The following is an 18,840-nucleotide window of genomic DNA, read 5'->3' as shown; positions in this document are numbered from 1 at the left end:
CAGCAGCCCTTACAACTCCAGTGCAGAAAACTCCCACAGCACAGGACCCGGACAGTGTAAACAGAGACAGAGACCATAAAACCCAGACCTGGAGCTCCCACCAACACCCTGCCCAGCCCACAGTGATTGTAAGGGAGCAACGATGGCAACCAGTGACCTACAGCACACAGATAGTGATCTGCAACATCACCAGTTGCAGGATAAGTGAATACCCCACGGGGACACTGCCCCCCCCCAAACTGCACCATGGGAAACCATTACCGGCTGTAACCCCCAGAGCTAGACAAGGACCACTCCCCCTCCTGCCTGGGCTACTGGTCCCACTGAAGCTGGGAATTATGAAAGTGCCCCAGCAACCGGAAGAATACACCCAGCCTGCCAGGTCACAGCCAGTCCTCAGCTGAAGCCTACTTGTGGCTTGCAAGCTCCAGCAGCTGCAGAAGGAGCTCCACCTGTGTGTCCTAGATGGGTCCTCTGGCAACTTAAACCGAGGGTACCTTGCTGAAGTCGGGAGCACTGCTGGTCCCTGTCTGAAATCAGGAACTGGGCTCACAGGCCCGAGAAGCCGGCAGCGGAAGGAGGCCCACCTGTGTGTTCCCCGCAGGTGCTACTGACCCAGGAACCAACCCAGAACCAAACGAAGCAGCCACCTATTGACCAAAACAGACAGAGTTCGGAATTTGACTCCAACAATCCCTGAATCCTCACACAAAAATCACAGCAAAAAATTACAAGACTCATCAACAGCCAAGACAGCAAACTACCACCAAAGGCCAGTAGCCACTCAGGGAAGAATTCCAGTGAAAGAGAAAAAGAAATGGATTATCAAAAGAGATCCAGGATTTCAAAAAAGAGATGCACACAAGAATAGATGCAGTACACACCTCATTAAAAGATGAAATGCTCTGAGAACTGACATGGAAATCATAATGGTTCAATTTCCTCCAGGCAAACCACAATGGAAGCCAGTTTATAAGAGTGAATGAAATGGAAAATAGATTATCAGGTACTAAAGACAAAATGCAGCAATTGGGGGGAAAAAGAAGTCACAGATATGGAAAAAACACTCAAAATAGGCCAAAGAGAAGTTCAAGAACAAGCAGACAATGCCAAGAAATTCATATAATTGAGGTCGATGAAGGTGAGGTTGACGAAGGGAATAGCAGAACAGAGGGACACAACACTTATTTAATAAAATTATCACTGAAAAATTTCCCAATCTTAAAAGAGAAAATCTGACCTATACAACAGAACCATACACAACACCTAGCAAACGGGATCCCAGGAGGAACACTTCTAGGCACATGATAGTAAAAACGCTAAATCTGAACAATAAAGAAACAATCTTGCATGCGGCAAGAAGCTATACTACAATGGGGGAAAAAAATCAGAATCACTGCAAGTCTCTCTACACAGACACTGAAAGCAAGGAAAGCATGGAAAAGTACCATCTGAGCCTTCAGAACCAATAACTGCCACCCCAGACTGGTATATCCAGTGAAGCTAGCATTCACATTTGACAAAGAAACTAAAAATTTTAATAGTAAAGAAAAACTAAATGAATTCATAAACAATAAGCCAGCACTACAAAGAATATTAAAGAGGGGGATTACAATCTGAAGAAAACAATCAAGATCAGGGACACATATCAGACAGATATCACTAGAAGACTAACTTAGTAAGCACTGGAAGAAAGAAAAACATAGGAAAGCAGGAAAATGACAGGAAACACAATGCACCTCTCTATAATAACCATAAATATTAATGGACTCAATTCGCCAATCAAAAGAAAAAAAAACTGAAGATAGAATCAGAACACAACATCCATTTGTTGCCTTCAAGAGACCCATCTCACAGTCAAAGATAAAAACAAACTCCAAGTGAAGGGATGGAGGAAGATCTATCATGCAAATGCTCCCAGCAAGAAGGCAGGGGTTGCCATCCTGCTATCTAACAAAATAAACTTTCCATTAAAATCAATACAAAAAGACCAAGAAAGACACTATGGATTAACACAGGGAACAAGCCAGGCACCAGTGGCTCACACCTGTAATCCTAGCTACTTAGGGGGCTGAGATCTGAGGATCTAAGTTCAAAGGCAGTCCAGGCAGGAAAGTCTGTGAGACTTATCTCCAATAAACCACTCAGAAAACCAAAGTGGTGCTGTGGCTCAAGTGGTAGAGTGCTAGCCTTGAGCTGAAGAGCTAGTGGACAGCACTCAGCCCCAGAGTTCAAGCCCCACAACTGACAGGAAAAAAAAAATACAGGGAACAACCCAAGAAGAGGATATCATCATTATCCATTTATACTCTCCAAACATTGGAGCACCCAAATACGTTAAGCAAATACTCTCAGACTTATAAGAAATAATAGTCCAAATACAATAATACTAGGAGACTTTAATACTCTCATCAAAGGACAGGTCTACCAACCAGAGGATTGGCAAAGAAGCCTCTGAATTAAATGATACCATCTCAAATAGACTTAATAGACATATACAGTGTTTTCCACCCAACAACAACCTAGTACACATTCTCAGCAGCCCACGGAACTTTCTCCAAAATAGATCATATCAGAGTTCACACAAAGAATTTAAGCAAATACAAGAGGACTGATATAACTCCTTGTATTCTATCCAACCACAGTGGAATCAAGCTAGTTCTCAGTAACAAAGCATACACTAGAAATTACTCAAATATGTGGAAATTGTACAGCACACTTCTGAGCAACACCTGGGTCACAGAAGAAATTAAAAAGTTCCTACATCTCAATGAAAATGAATATATATCACAAAGAAATCCATGGGACACAGCAAAAGCAGTCCGGAGGGGCAAATTTATTGCCCTCAGTGCCCACATCAAGAGAATGGAGACAGACCAAGTAAATAATCTTATGATGCAACTAAAACTGCTAGAAAAGCAAGAAAAAAATTGAATCTAAAGTTACTAGATGGAGCAAGATAACCAAAATAAGAGCTGAATTTAATGATATAAAGACTAAGAAAACTAAAAATAAAATAAAAAGCTTTTTTTTAAAAATTAATAAAATTGATAGACCTCTGGCAAGATTAACTAAGAGAGGAGACCCAAATCAACAAGATCAGAGAGCCACAGGAAAAATTACAACAAATATGCAAGACACTCAAACAATCATAAATAATTATTTCCAGAATTTATACTCACTAATGTATACTCACCTAGCAGAAATGGATTTATTTTTAGAGAAATACAAATTGCCAAACTGAACCAAGAAGAAATGAATCAGTTAAATAAACCAATAACTTACAATGAGATAGAGAAAGCAATCAGAAGTCTTCCAATAAGGAAAAGCCCAGGACCAGATGGATTCACTATGGAATTCTTTAAGACCTTTAGAGAGGAACTAATGCCCATACTCCTCAAGCTCTTCCATGGAACAGAAGCAGAGGGAGAAATCCCAAACCCTCTATGAAGCCAATATCACACACATCCCCAAACCAGGCAAAGTTCCAACAAAAAAAGAGACCTACAGACAAATCTTTTTGATGAACACAGATGCAAGGCTCCTCAATAAAATTTTTGCCAACAGAATCCAGAAACATATCAAAAATAAATCATACATTATGATCAAATAGGCTTCATCCCAGAAATGCAGGGATTGTTTAACATACGTAAATCAATTAATGTAATCCATTGCATCAAAAGATCCAAGGTCAAGAGCCACATGATTATTTCCATTGATGTGGAAAAGGCTTTTGATAAAATACATCCATTCATGTTAAAAGCTCTGGAGAAAATTGGAATAGAAGGAACATGCCTTAAAACAATAAAAGCCATATATGACAGAGCAATAGCCTTATACTAAACGGGGGGGGGGGGGGCGGGGAAACTACAACCAATTCTCGTAAAATCGGGAACAAAGCAAGGATGCCCACTCTTTCCACCCCTCTTCAATATGGTTCTGGAATCCTTAGCCAGAGCCATAAGGCAAGAAAAGGACATTAAAGGGATATGCATAGGAAAGGAAGAAATTAAACTATCTCTATTTGCAGATGACATGATATTATACCTTAACAACCCCAAAAGCTCCACTCCTAAACTCCTAGAGCTTATAAACCACTTTGGCAAAGTAGCAGGATACAAAATTAACCCACAAAACTCAGGTGCCTTTCTGTACACCAACAGTATACAAGCAGAAAGGGAAATCAGGAAAACAACCCTTCACAATAGCCTCAAAAAAAAAAAAAAGATCTAGGAATTAACCTAACCAAAGAGGTAAAGGACCTATATACTGAAAACTATAAAAACCTAAAGAAATCAAAGAGGACACCAGGAAATGGAAAGGGCTTCCATGTTCTTTTTTTTTTTTTTTGTCAGTCGTGGGGCTTTAATTCTGGGCCTGGGCATTGTCCCTGAGCTCTTCAGCTCAAGGCAAGTGCTCTACCACTTGAGCTACAACACCTTTTCCTCCATGTTCTTGGATAGGCAGAATCAATATTGTGAAAACAGCCATACTGCCATAAATGATATAAATTCAACGCAATCCCCATCAAAATCCTAACAACATTCTTTACTGAAATAGAGAAAACAATCCAAAATTTCAGATAGAACAACAAAATACCTACAATAGCCAAAGCAATTCTAGGCAAAAAAAATAATGTGGAGGGATCATGTTACCAGATTTCAAGCTCTACTATAGAGTCATAATAACAAAGACAGGTTGGTATTGGCACAAAAACAGACCAGAAGACCAATGGAACAGATTAGAAGATTCAGAAATAAAAACACATACCTATATCCAGCTGATATTTGACAAAGGAACCAAAGACATACACTGGAAGAAACACAGCCTCTTCAACTATTGGTGCTGGGAAAACTGGGCAGCCACATGCAGAAAACTAAAAGTAGACCTCAGCCTGTCACCATGCACCAATATCAACTCAAAGTGGATTAAAGATCTTAACAGCAAACCTGAAACTCAAACTACTGCAGGACAGAGCAAGAGAAACACTTGAACTTCTTGAACAGAGTCCTAGGGTCACAACAAATTGGAGAGACACTCGACAAATAGGACTACCTTAAAATAAAAAAGTTTCTGCACAGCTGAAGGCATAGCTGCCAAACTAGAAAGACAACCAACTAACTGGGAAAAAAATATTTACCAACAACATATCAGACAAAGCCCTAATATCCATTATATATAGAGAACTCAAAAAACTAATCCTTCCCAAATCTAACAATCCATCATTAAATGGGCAAGGGAAGTAAAGAAACTTCTCAGACAAGATAAAAATGGCAAAGAAAAACATGGGGAAATGTTCATCATCCCTGGCGGTAAAGGAAATGTAAATAAACACAACCCTGAGATACCACCTTACCCTAATCAGAATGGTCCACATCCTAAAGTCAGTCAATGACAAACTATGGTGGGGATGCAAAGAAAGAGGAACCCTACTGCATTGCTGATGGGAATGTAACTAATACAACCACTTTGGAAAGCAGTCTGGAGGCTCCTCAGAAAGCTGAATGTAGACCTCCCACATATGACCCAGCCATACCACTCCTAGGCATCTATCCTGAACAGGAACCAGGAAACAAGGACTCATTCACCTCCATGTTCATTGATGCACAGTTCAAAACAGCCAAGATTTGGAAACCCAGATACCCTACTACAGTGAATGGATCCAAAAACTGTAGTACTTATATACAATGGAATATTATGCAGCCATTAGAAAGGACAAAATGATGACATTTGCAGGGAAATGGACAGAACTAGAGCAAATCAGTTTGAGTGAGGTGAGCCAAGAGCAGAGAGACAAACAGCACATGGTCTCCCTGATATGTGGATTTTAAATCCAAAAATGCAAGAAGATATGACAAAGTAAACAGGACTCAAGTAACAAAAGACATCTACTTAATTTGGTGTATATTTCTAAATGACTCCATGTTCTTGGCCTCATATATGGCATATATATGTGCACATCTGAGGGAAGTCAGGAGGAGGGCACAGAAACAGAGGGAAATGGGAAAACATACAATGGACGGGCCCATCAGCTACACTGGACATTGATGAAAGTGAACTAAGCAACTCAAGGGCACCGATGGGAAGGAGGGAATGAGAGGGAAAGAAATGTACACATCACCTAATGTGGAAGAAATAGCTGTATTGTTAAAGCTCATAGAATTCACAAACTTTATAGACCAAGATAATGACAATTTGCCTTATGAAGGATAAAAATGTGTTTGTGACTTTAACTAAATATCACTATCCTGCAATACTGTGAAGCTTGTGAAATTTATATAATCACTTAATCTCAACAAAAATTACTTTTAAAAAGATAAAGGTTTTTTAAAATTATAACAGCACAAACATCACTTTTTTTTTTTTCAAGATATACTGATGGGCTGGGAAGGTTGCTCAGTGGTAGAGCACTTGCCTTGCATGCATGAGGCCCTGGGTTCGACTCCTCAGCACCACATAAGCAAAAAGAAAAAAGCCGGAAGTGGCACTGTGGCTCAAATGGTAGAGCGCTAGCCTTGAGCTGAATTGCTGAGGGACAGCGCCCAGGCCCAGAGTTCAGGCCCCACGACCAGACCCCCCCCGCCTTCCCCCTAAAAAAAGATATACTGATATTGGGGCTTAAACTCAAGTTGTCACATTCCACTTGGCTTTTTGCTCAAAGCTAGTGCTCTACCATTTGAGCTACACCTCCAATTCTGGCTTTTGGCTGGTTAACAAGATAAGAGTGTTACAGACTTCCCTGCCTGGGCAAGCTTCAAACTGGAATCCCTAGACCTCAGCCTCTTGAGTAGCTATGATTCTAGGAATGAGCCACCAGCACTCACTAACCAACACAATTTGAAACTTCTAGTAAACTAAAACTGAACTAGTCAGACAGTGAGTAAGTACAAGGAATGGTACTAGAGCAAAGGATAACAGAACAAGTCATTCAAGGAGTATTAGGTGATCAAAAGTGCTGTCTCTTATAACTATTAGACATCTGCAGTTGACTATAACTTACAAACACCAACAAGTTACCAAAAAGTCTGCTCACTCTTCCTATAAATCTATATTCTAAATGTTCAGTTTCACCTAAGTAAGCAAGGAGGCCTCCCATTTAAATTCAAACATATATATTGGAGGACATGACAGTAGTTTTCCTTTATTTGTTTTTAAATAAAATCATCTAAGCAGCTTCTTTAAATTAAAACATCTGGGCCTTTTCCCCAAAGAAATGACAATCTGCCCAGAAAGATGCAATTTTGACAACAACTGCAATTATTCTGAAGCAGATTGGATCATGATCACTTTAAGAAGAGCTGGTGTACTACTTCTGATAACTATCTGCAAAATCCTGGAGGAGTGTTCATAAAAGACTACAGATGCATGTTAAGACATTTAATCTGTAACAAGAATGAATAATTTTCTTCCAATGTTGAAACTTTTGTTCCTTTTTTCTTTCTTTGGAGAAGTAATATTATGTTCCATTAACACATTAACTTTTCGTATATTTAGAATATGTTATTTATTCTGACTTATCATTTATTCATGAAGTACAATGCATTGAACACATTCATTTTTCATATATTTAGAACATTCACTCATTCATTCATGGTGGTACTGAGGATTGAACTACATTTGCTGTGCAAGCACTCTACAACTTGCGCCACAACCCTACCAGTTGCACCACAATTCTTCATATACTTAGAACATTTAAATCCTCTTTCTCTTGCCTGCCTTTATTTCTAATTTCTTCACTCTGTTCTGTCATGTACAAATTTCACTTGCTTGAAGGATACATAAACTTATCTTTTAATATACATATCATTATATATTAAATAAATACAAGACTTCCTTAATTATTAATTCAAAATAACTTGCTTTTTGTTGCCCCTCCTGGTCCTTGAATTCAGGGTCTATAAGTGCTACTCCTGAACTTTATTTCTCAAGGGTAGTACTCTACCACTTGAGCCACAGCTCTACTTCTGGCTTTTGTTTCTGGTTACTTGGAGTTAAAGAACCTCAGGAACTTTCCTGCCTCAGCTGTCTAGGAATTATGATCCTCAAATCTCAGCCTCCTAAGTAACTAGGGTTATAAGAGTGGCTAAGACTTGCTTTTTTTAGTATCAGTACTGGCACTGAGCTTTTGTGCTTAAGGCCAATGCTTCACCATTTTGAGGCATAGCTTTTGGTAGATAATTGAAGATAAGGTGTCTCAGGGACTTTCCTGTCCAGGCTGGCTTGGAATGGGATCCTTACATCTCAGCCTCCAAAGTAACAAGGATTATAAGCATGGCTAAGACTTGCTTTTTAATATGCAAATTTCAAGGTTTTGAGTGCAACTTCCCATATGTAGATTCAGTCAATACTTACGATCTATGGCAATTTTTTCTGTTCCATCCAGAGGATTAATAATTCCTGGAACAACCTCTCCAAAAGACAGGTGATCTATTCTATGAGAAAAGTTGTAGGCTAAGAGGCAAAAACAAAGACAATTGAGCAGAGAAATTTCATTATTCAAAAGTGTCTGTTACAAATCAGCTTAAATTCACTTGTTCTGAAGTTAAAACATTTACATTTGCATGTACAGTAATAAAGTACTTCAAGCATTATGTTGAGAGAAATGCACATAAATGAGAAATGGATGAGTATAAGTTGATCCCAAAGAAACCAGTTGTGTTTCTCCATTTCAGGTCCCTCTGTGGCAGGAGTAAATGCTTAGGCACCTGGCTACACAGAAAGGTACACATTAAGCACTGGCACAGTAACTGTTTAGATGTATGACGAAACCTTAGATCTATTAAAAAAAAAAAAAGCAACACAGAGATAACAAAGCAGCTTCTTGGCTATGCCACCAGGATGGCACAGGAGAGGGGGGTCAGGGTGCTTTTCTGTGACCAGTGGATCTGTGTGAGTCCCACTCAGAGCACTGGGTACAAGTAAAAACAACTACCCCACCAGCAGAGTGAGCTGACCAAAGGTCTTCACACTCAGACCAGGCCTAGGGCTGGAGAAATGCACTGGGAGTTGTGCCTCAGGCACAGTTCAAGAGCTAGATGAATTTCCCAGAGACTGCCAGCGCTCTGAGTACCTCACCCAGCCCAACGGGTACTGGTAAACAGGCATCCACAAGGGACTTCAGGCACAATAAGCTGACCAAGGGCCCACACAGCTGGGACCATACAGGGGTTGGGGAAAACAGCCAGTGGCTGTTATTCTGGTGTGGCCCAGGAGAAAACAAGGTGAGCACACAGCATGTGTGACTGACTGACACTGTCCTGGGGACTGCCAGACCCCAAAGATCACTGCCCAGCCTTGTGGGTACAAGTAAACACATGCCCACCAAGGGCTCTTGGCAGAGAGTGACCTACTCCACCTCTACCCAACAGCGGTCCCGAGCCCAGAGTCTTAACTGACCACTGGAGACCACACCTTTGCTGTACTCCAAGGGTTCTGGTAGATTGTGTTTTCATTTTCATCAGATTCTAAACCATTTTAGAACCTAGCCCTTAATTCTATACTGTTCATTACTCATTCAACAGTGCATTTTTCAGTCTATACACATTTGAATAAGCACAGATTTATCTATATATTATCTAGGTATATCCATATCTATACCTACATTATCTATATTTATAGCTATACTATATCCATATGGATATCTATCTATATATATCTATATATATAGATAGATATCTAGATACCTGTACTATATATATACAGATATATAGATATTGCAGTGTCTTTTGCTATAGTAGTCTAGTTTAATTCTATTAAGATCTGATAGAAAAGAAGGAATTGATTTTAACTTTTTTGTGTTTGCTAAGATTTGCTCTATGTGCCAAAAAAGATTGGAAAAACATTCCATAAGCTACTGAGAATGTTCATTGTGCAGCTACTGAATAAAACAGTCTATAGAAGTCTGCTAAGACCATCTAGTATATAGAATGTCATTTAGTGCCAAGATTTCTTTGTGACTCTGTCTGGATGATCTATCTGTTGGTGAAAGATGGGTATGAAAGTCTTCAACTATTGCTGCACTGGGGTCTAATTACTGCTGGTAAGTCCAGAAATGTTTATTTAATGTACTTATGTGGACCAGTATCTGGTGTGTACATGTTAATAATTGTTATCCTTCCCCCCCCCCTTTGTAGTTTCTTACTTTTATTAACAAGAAGTAGCCTTCTTTGTCTCTTCTGATTAATTTTGGTTTAAAGTTGATTTTTTCAGCCTGTCTGTGTTCAGGGCTCCTTTCCTTGTAATAATTTTTTCTGCCCTTTTGTTGTTTCTTATAAACAACAAACTCTTGACTATGGGGGGGGGGGGCTCACAGCAGTCCTGGTACTCAGATCCTGGGTACTGTTTGTAAGCTTTGTTGCTCAAGGCTAGCACTCTAGTACTTGAGACACAGCTCCACTTCTAGGTTTTTTGGTCGTTAGTTAGAAGTAAGAGTCTCATACTTTCCTGCCCAGGCTGGCTTCAAACTGTGATCCTCAAATAAAGATTACAGGTGTGTGAGCTATTGGTGCTGGCTTGCATCTTGTTTATTTTTAATCCAGCCTGCTGTTCTATGCCTTTGAATGGGAAAGTTAACACCATTAACATTTACAGTTTAATACTGAAAGTTACATCATATTTCACATCGGTTTGTAAGAGGCTCATTTCTTTCCTATTCCTCCTTTGCTAATCTACTCAACTAGTGGAGTTTATTGCTGTCTTTTCTATTTTCTTTTGTTTTCCTTTTCTGCATGTAAGATTCCTTCAAGATTCCACTGCAGTGCTAGTGTAGCACTAGCTTTAATTTCCTTAGCTTTAACTTATCATGGAAGGTACTCCCTAATATTCTAACTTATTCCAGTCTATTGTTTAGGGCTTCAATTGAATTTTTATTGGTATTATTTTTTCATTTCTTAAATATTTAGTTTGATTTTCCAACATATACACATCCATAAATGCAACACAGCATATAAACAACCAAGGACAAAGGTCCCATGAGCATCTCACATTATGTAGAAAACAGGTTTTGACAAAACTCAATATCCTTTTATTATAAGGGTTCAGAAGAAAAAATAAACTAAGAATAGAAAGAACATATCTCAGTATGATAAAGACTACTTATGATAAACCTATAGCCAATATCATACCAAATGGGGAAAAACTGAAATCATTTTCTCTAAAATCAGGAACAAGACAAGGGCAACCACTACCTTCACTCTTAAAAGAGTACTGAAATTCCTGGCCACAGGTATAAAACAAGACAAAAATTTAAAAGGGACTCAAACAGGAAAGAAGTAAAATTATCCCCATTCTCAGATTAATACAATTTTATATTAAAAGACCCTCAAGATTCCACCAAAAATTTCCTAAATCTAGTATTTTTCCCCAAAGAAAGAGGACATGAAATCAACATACAAAAATCAGTAACTTACCAACATTGAACATGCTGAGAAAGAAATGACAAAAGTAATTTCATTCACAATAGCCTAATAGAATACCTACATATAAACTTAACTAAGGTGGCAAAAGACTTCTGCAATGAAAAACCACAAAACCTTGAAGAAATTAGAGAAGACACCAGGAGGTAGAAAGACCTCCTATGCTCACAGATTTCCATAAACATCATGAAAACGGTCAGACTGCTAAAAGGAATCCACAGATTCAAGGCAAAAACCATCAAAATCTTAAAGTCGTTCTTTTCAGAAATAGGAAAATTAGTTCTAAAATTCATATGGCAACAAAAAACAGCTCAAGTCCCCAAAATAATACTGAGCTGAACAAGCAGTATTGGAAGATCACAATGTCAGACTTCCAATTCCACAATAAATAAAAGCATGGCACTGGCTCAAAAATAGACTCAAAAACCAATGGAACAGAAGACTTAGAAATATAGCCACACAGCAATAGCCTGCTGATCTGACAAAGAAGCCAAAACACATACACTGGAGTAAAGCCAATTTGGGAAAATTGTCTACAAGCAGAATACTGATACTAGATCTCTGTCTCTTGCCCTGTATAAAAATTAACTCTAAATGAATCAGAGATTTTCATTCAAGATCTGAAACCTTGAAACAACTACAAGAAAACTCTGGAAGATACCAGCATAGGTAATTATTTTCTGAGTGGGACTCCAATTGCCCAGCAAATAAGAGCATGAATTGATAATGGGACTCTCATCAATTTTAAAAAAGGTTCTGCACATCCAAAAAATTACTAGAATCAAGACAACCCACAGACTAAGAGATAATCTTCGCTAGCTCTTCAATGAATAAAGGATTACTATCCATAATATACCAACAGCTCAAAAAATTAACAGTAAAAGAACTAGTAATCCAACTAGTGAGGAAATGAACTGGACAGTTCTCATAAGAAGAAATATAAATGGCCAACAAAAACACAGAAACATACTCAGTACCCTCAGCCATAAAGCAAATACAAATACAAATCAAACCATACTGATGTGACCTCACCCCAGTCAAAATGACAATCAAGAAAACACGTGCTATAAGAGGATGTAGGGTAAAATCTTATACACTGTTGGTGGGAATATGAACTAGTATAATCATTATGGAAATCAGTATGCTAGTTCTCTAAGGACAGTACAACATTATACATTATTCACTATGCTTATGGTAGCTCTGTCACAATAGCTGAATTGTGGAATCAGCTGAGGTGCCCAACAGTATTGTACACACATATGATTACAATACATATGCATGTATATGTATGACACAGAATATTACTCAAATATTTGAGGAGTAGAGAAAGAGAGTAAAACGAGGGAAGGGGTAACAAATTAGAGAAGAAATGTAATCACTTCCTTATTTATGTAACTGTAATCCCCTGCTACATCTCCTTAACAATAAAATTAAAAAAAAAAAGAAATATATGTCAAGTGCACAAAAATGAATGGAACAACTGTATTTGATGTCGGTATAATTTGTGGAGGGGAAGGGGAAAAACAAGTCGTTTAAATAAGGATACAGGTGGACCTGTTGCTACAATGAGAAGTAAAAGTTGTCATGTCAAAAATGAACTTTACAACTTGGGGGGTGGGGGGGAAGGACTGGGTGGGGGAAGGGAGGATGGGAAGGGATGGGAAGGGTAAACAAAGGAGGAGGCTACAATGCTTGATAAGAAATGTACTCACTATCTTGCCCATGTAATTGTAACCCCTCTGTACAGTATTTTCACAATAAAAAAAAATAAAAAATGAATGGAACAGAAAAGCAAACATGATGTTGAGAGAGATAAGCCAACCTCAAAAAACTAAATATGCCATGTTGTTGTTCTTTGTGGAAGTAGGCCTAAAACGATGATTATCATAATAATAAAAGAACGGGAATGTAAAAGTGGAACTGTCTGAGGATAAAAGGTGAGAGAAGCAAAGGAAAAGTTACTGAAATACAAAGAGGAAAAAACTGTTTCATATTATGTATGAGTATAGCAGAATGAAACCCACCAAACACTGATGGAAGGAAGAGGAAGGAGAGGAGGAATGGCAATACACTGGAGGGAGAGAGCTGTTCATACAGGGAACTCTCATAATGAAACCCTCTCATGGGATTAATGTATGCCAATTCAAAATAAAAAAACAGATTCAGTTAAAATGCTGTCTCAAATGTTAAAGTTACGCACAAACCAACTTCAATGAAATGATATAGCATTCAATCCTGATAGCCAAAACAATAAACAAAAAACCCTTTCCTAATCTTCAACACCATACAGTAAGGAACAGGACTGTTGTTAGAATTACTGGGCAACATTCACATAGCCAAATATTGAAAATGATCACAGATATTTTCAATATATACCATCTCTATGACCAAATTGATTTTCATAAATTTATTGTTTGCATTTTCAAAAGTAAATTTTCAACAGTTTCATAACCCTCATTACATCAAACCAACTTTATGTGTATATGGCAACATGTCCACATTTAGGCTTAGAAGCTGAAGTAAACCTCTGACACATTCTCTTTATTATATAAAAATTGGAACCATCATTACACCAAACTAACTTCATGTGTGTATGGGAATATGTACATCTGGGCTTACAAGCAGAAATAAACTCTGACACATTCTCTTCATTATCTACAAAAATTGACTGCACTATTCACAAGGGAGAACAAAATATTTTTCCCCCTAATCTTTGCAATTTGGAGCTAGAATTAAATGAAAATACAGGTGGCTTAAAGAATGAAAGGAAAGACATTTATTTTTAAATAGCTTACTTTTAAAGCTTTACATTATTTCTGCAAGAAAAAAAGCACACATGCATGCACATGTACACACACACACACATACACACAGCCATCCACAGTGAAAGAAGCAGTTCACAAGTGCTTACAGTCATGGTTGACCAGTGCTGCCAAGTGTGCGTGCCCTCGAGGATGTGGAATTGCCCTGAAAGGAAGAAAATGATTTGAAAGTAATACCATTCAAATGTCCAACTAATTCCCATGAGAAAGTGGATTTGCAGCCTAAGCTGCACATTGTTTGGAGTACAACATAAGAACCTACATGTCCTTCCTGTCATCTCAGCAATATGATCAAATAGGAATGGCATTTTTTTTTCTGTAGAGAGCCAGATAATCAGTAATTTTAAAGCTTTATGGGCCAATATACAAAATCAAGCTACTACAGTTTCCGAAGAACAATATAGATTGCCCAACCTTCCATTGAAAAAACTCCAAAACTAATAACTGACAACTATGTTTGACAATAGTCAATACACACTAATTAGTTTTGCAGGAAAAGTACATTTTGCTTATTGAGGTTCAAAGCTAAAATTTTTTGTTTTCAAAAGTGATCTCTAATGATTATCTGTTTAGTAGTGACCACTAATGAATATGTCATGTTTGAAAATGTAAATCCATGCATGTTTGATTTGAATTGTTTAGAAGACATTTCAAGTCTACAGAGTCTTCTTTATCCTCACCATTAATGATATCCTTACAGTACAGATTTAACTCTCAGCAAAGGCAGAATTTCTTCAACTGAATTATTAATGAGTTTAGAAAATAAATATTTCGGGCTGGGAAGGTGGCTCAGTGGTAGAGCGCTTGCCTTGCATGCCTGAGGCCCTGGGTTCGATTCCTCAGCACCACATAAGCAAAAAGAAAAAAGCCGGAAGTGGCGCTGTGGCTCAAGTGATAGAGCGCTAGCCTTGAGCTGAAGAGCTGAGGGACAGTGCCCAGGCCCAGAGTTCAGGCCCACGACCGGACCCAAAAATAATAATAATAACTATTTCAAAAATTAAGTTAAAATTCAAATTAGATCACTCTATAGTTCTGACACTTGTTAAAATCCTTCAGGATGAAGCCAAATGGTCAGAATTCCTCTACATATTTTCTGTTATATTGTATTGTTAACCAATCAGACTGGAAATCTAGCCCCAGGGAATTTTCAGTAGAGAACTGGCTGTTCTGAGAATTGATAGGAGTGGAACTGAGCACAGGTGACTCACACCTGTAAGCTACTTGGGAGGCTAAGATCTGAAGTTTATGGTCAAATCCATCCTGGGCAAGAAAGTCCATGAGATTGTTACTTGGGAGGCTAAGATCTGAAGTTTATGGTTTCAAATCCATCCTGAGCAAGAAAGTCCATGAGACTGTTATCCCCAATTAACTACCAAAAAACCATAAGAGGTGTGGCTCAAGTGGTATAGCAATACATTGAGTGAAAAAGGTACAGACAGTGCCCAGGCATAAATTCAAGCCTTGGGACTGATATAAAAATATAAAATAAAATAAAGGGTTCTGAGGGCTGGGAAGGTGGCTTAGTGGTAGAGTGCTTTTGCCTTGCATATATGAAGCCCTGAGTTCCATTCCTCAGTGCCACATAAACAGAAAAAGCCAGAAATGGCACTGTGGCTCAAGTGGTAGAGTGCTAGCCTTGAGCAAAAAAAGCTCAGGGATAGTGCCTAGGCCCTGAGTTCAAGCCCAAGGACTGGCAAAAAAATTAAAATTAAAAAATAAAGGTTCTGAGCCACAGGTGTTCTATATGCCTGTAATCCCATCTACTTGAGAAGCAGGAAAATGACAAGTTCAAATCTAGTCCAGGCAAAGATAACAAGTCTCTATCCAAAGAACAAACAAACAGGAGAGACCTGTAGTGTGTGGATCAAATGTTATACGGCATTATCTAGCATGTGTTTAAGGTCTGGATTTCAATCCCCAATAACAGTCAAAGAGAAAGCACAGTGTTTGATATTTTTTCCATAACTTTTACCTAATTCAGCTTCATACTAGACACTAATTATTTCTAACTGTATCAAAATAATTCATCTAGAGCTAATCAGGGACTATATAGCTTGATGTGAGTAAGAAGTTAGATAAAACCAAAACCTAAAATAAATATTTTAATTTTAAAATACCTAAAAACTAAGAAAATGAACATATTAATGAAATACTGCAGTAAGAGCTCTCTGGCTACTTTTAAAACTTACGAAGAAACAGATTTTAATTCATATGTGCCTGCAGATCATTACCTTAATATACAAAATAACCTGACACTCCAAATTTCAATCTTCAGACATCAGAAAAACACATCAGTTTAGGCAGGCATTCAGTAGTTAGCTGTATGTTATCTGTTTAGGAAAGAATTTGCTTTTAATGAAGCTGCAACCTTGTCTAAGGAACTTTCATAAGGGAAAAGGACATACTTGCCCACAGTTATGTGAAAATTCCCTGCTACTTTATTAACGTTGAGATGGCCACGGATTCTGCATGCGTCTGGAGACTGTGACAAGTCATCTTCCCTACAAAACACATTGATGTTGCTTGAACACATTTAAGAGTTGCCATTCTATGCTGCAAAAACTGCACACCACAAAAGATAAAAGGTGCTATAGATCAATTTTTAGACAACATCCTGAAAGGCAGCCGTGGAAGCAGCCATTGCCTGAACTTTGCAGTTATAAGAATCATACCTCTATGAAATGTTGAGACTTTACATTATGATTACACATCTATACATACAAATCTAAAATGTTCCAGTACTTTAAATCTAACCAAAGGTCTAAGCCCAGGGAAAGAATGAAAATAAAAACAAAAGAGTTATTCTGGCTGGGTGCTGGTGGCTCACACCCATAATCCAAATTATTCAGGAGGCAGAGATCTGAGGATTATGGTAACAAAGCCAGCCATGGCAGGATAGACTGTGAGACTCTTATCTCCAATTACCTACCAAAAAATCTGGCTCAAGTGGAAGAGTTCCAGCCTTGAGCAAAAAGCTAAGAGACAGCATTCAAGCTCTGAGTTCAATCCCTAGTATTTGCACCAAGAAAAAAAGGAAAAAAATTTTGAGAATATACTTTATAATAATCCTAATTTTCAAAAAAATCACAAAATTTAAGAACTAAAATATTGTCATAATTCTTATTTTCTCCTTCAAAGGAAAGTAGACTCATAAAATTAAAACAATACTAAAAAACAAGTAGACTAGTTTACATTTAAGATGATAGCAAATGGGACTAGTTTCCAGCACACAGGTAACATTTCCATGACAACTCACCTGGGTGGAAGTGCGGTGGATGAACTTTTAAAAGCACTTTTGAATATTACATCCTGAAGAGAATGCTCTTCTTGTAGCCTACTCTGAATCAGCTGCAGCATCCTAAGTTTGACACAAACCATAATTTAGAAACACAGAAAGGCATCCAGAGATAGCCAAGGTAGATAGCCAATAATAAGCATACTGTTTCAACCAAACCAGCTAGTCACAATGATTTAGCTGGTTTGGTTGAAACAGTATGCTTATTATTATAGGGTTTTATTCCAAATGCAAGTGTAACCAGTTTTCTCTGGTTATTTCCATGAAAGCAAGAAAACAGAAGAAGGGTAGACAGAAGTTTAGTAGCTGGGTCTAGCCATCTGTCAGAATCACTGGTACTGGACATGTAGCAAGGGCTCTGCTTATCTAAGAATTTAAGTTCATTTATTATTCATGCAGATGTACTTATTAAATCCTTACATTTTGCCAGGCATCGAATTGTATGCTGCAGATAAAAAGTGTATGTTGCAGATAAAAAGAATAAGACAAAGTAACAGCTCTATTATAGGCTTGCTGGACTTTAAGTAGTAGACCAATGGGGAAAAGCCATCTCACAAGCATCTTATCATTTGTGTTTTTGTGTGTGTGTGTGTGTGTGTGTGTATGCTGGTACTGGGGCTTTAACTCAGGGCTGGACACCATTTTTTGGCTTTTTTGCTCAAGGTTGGAGGTCTACCACTTGAGCCACAGTTCTACTTTTGGCCTTTCTGCTGCTTAACTGTAAATAAGAATATCAACAGAACTTTCTGCCTGGACTGGCTTTGAACTGCAGTTCTCATATGTCAGCCTCCTGAGTAACTAGAATTAGGGCAAAGAGTCACTGGCACCTGGTATTCTTATAATTTTTGAAAGCAGAATGAACATTTAAAGCAAAGGACGATTAAAAAAAAACCAAGTATATATTTTTATCTCCCTTAATATTATCTTTTAAAAAAGATTATTCATTATTTGTACATGTGGGAAGGGAATATTATGATATTTCTACACTTGTATACAAAGTACCCCAATCAAACTCACCCCTCCATAGCTCTGTCAATCTCTACTTAACTGTGTATCTTTGAACATGAAATGTATATGGTAGGAGAAAAACAGAGAAATCAGGGCAGTAACTCTATTGCTGATGAGATGATAAGAGTGGACACACATCATCACTTGTGTGTCAATTCACAAGACATATCACACCAAGAATGAACTCTTAACATAAATTATGGCTGTATTGCAGCATGTCCATAATGAGAGGTAGATAGGGCCTTACTTTCTGCTCAACTCTGCTGTATACCTAAAACTATTCTAAAAAAAAAAGAACATA

The 18,840-nt window shown here is 38.0% G+C and overlaps 1 protein-coding gene across 2 annotated transcripts in view; it reads right to left on the bottom strand.

The window, feature by feature from the left end:
• Ergic2 (ERGIC and golgi 2) overlaps window positions 1-18,840 on the bottom strand; it is a 42,409-nt gene that overhangs the window by 6,866 nt on the left and 16,703 nt on the right. For both annotated transcript variants that reach the window (XM_013033426.1, XM_013033427.1), the window contains exons 7-10: window positions 17,493-17,594; window positions 16,642-16,737; window positions 14,326-14,381; window positions 8,353-8,451 (exon numbers count right to left, since the gene is read on the bottom strand). In XM_013033426.1, coding sequence (XP_012888880.1) covers window positions 8,353-8,451; window positions 14,326-14,381; window positions 16,642-16,737; window positions 17,493-17,594 — 353 coding nt within the window. The remainder of the gene's footprint in view (window positions 1-8,352; window positions 8,452-14,325; window positions 14,382-16,641; window positions 16,738-17,492; window positions 17,595-18,840) is intronic.

The sequence above is a fragment of the Dipodomys ordii genome, unplaced genomic scaffold (assembly GCF_000151885.1).
Source record: "Dipodomys ordii isolate 6190 unplaced genomic scaffold, Dord_2.0 Scaffold167, whole genome shotgun sequence".
Classification (NCBI taxonomy): Eukaryota; Metazoa; Chordata; class Mammalia; order Rodentia; family Heteromyidae; genus Dipodomys; species Dipodomys ordii.
Note: the sequence above shows the minus strand (reverse complement) of the source record. Positions and strands in the feature narration are given on the sequence as shown.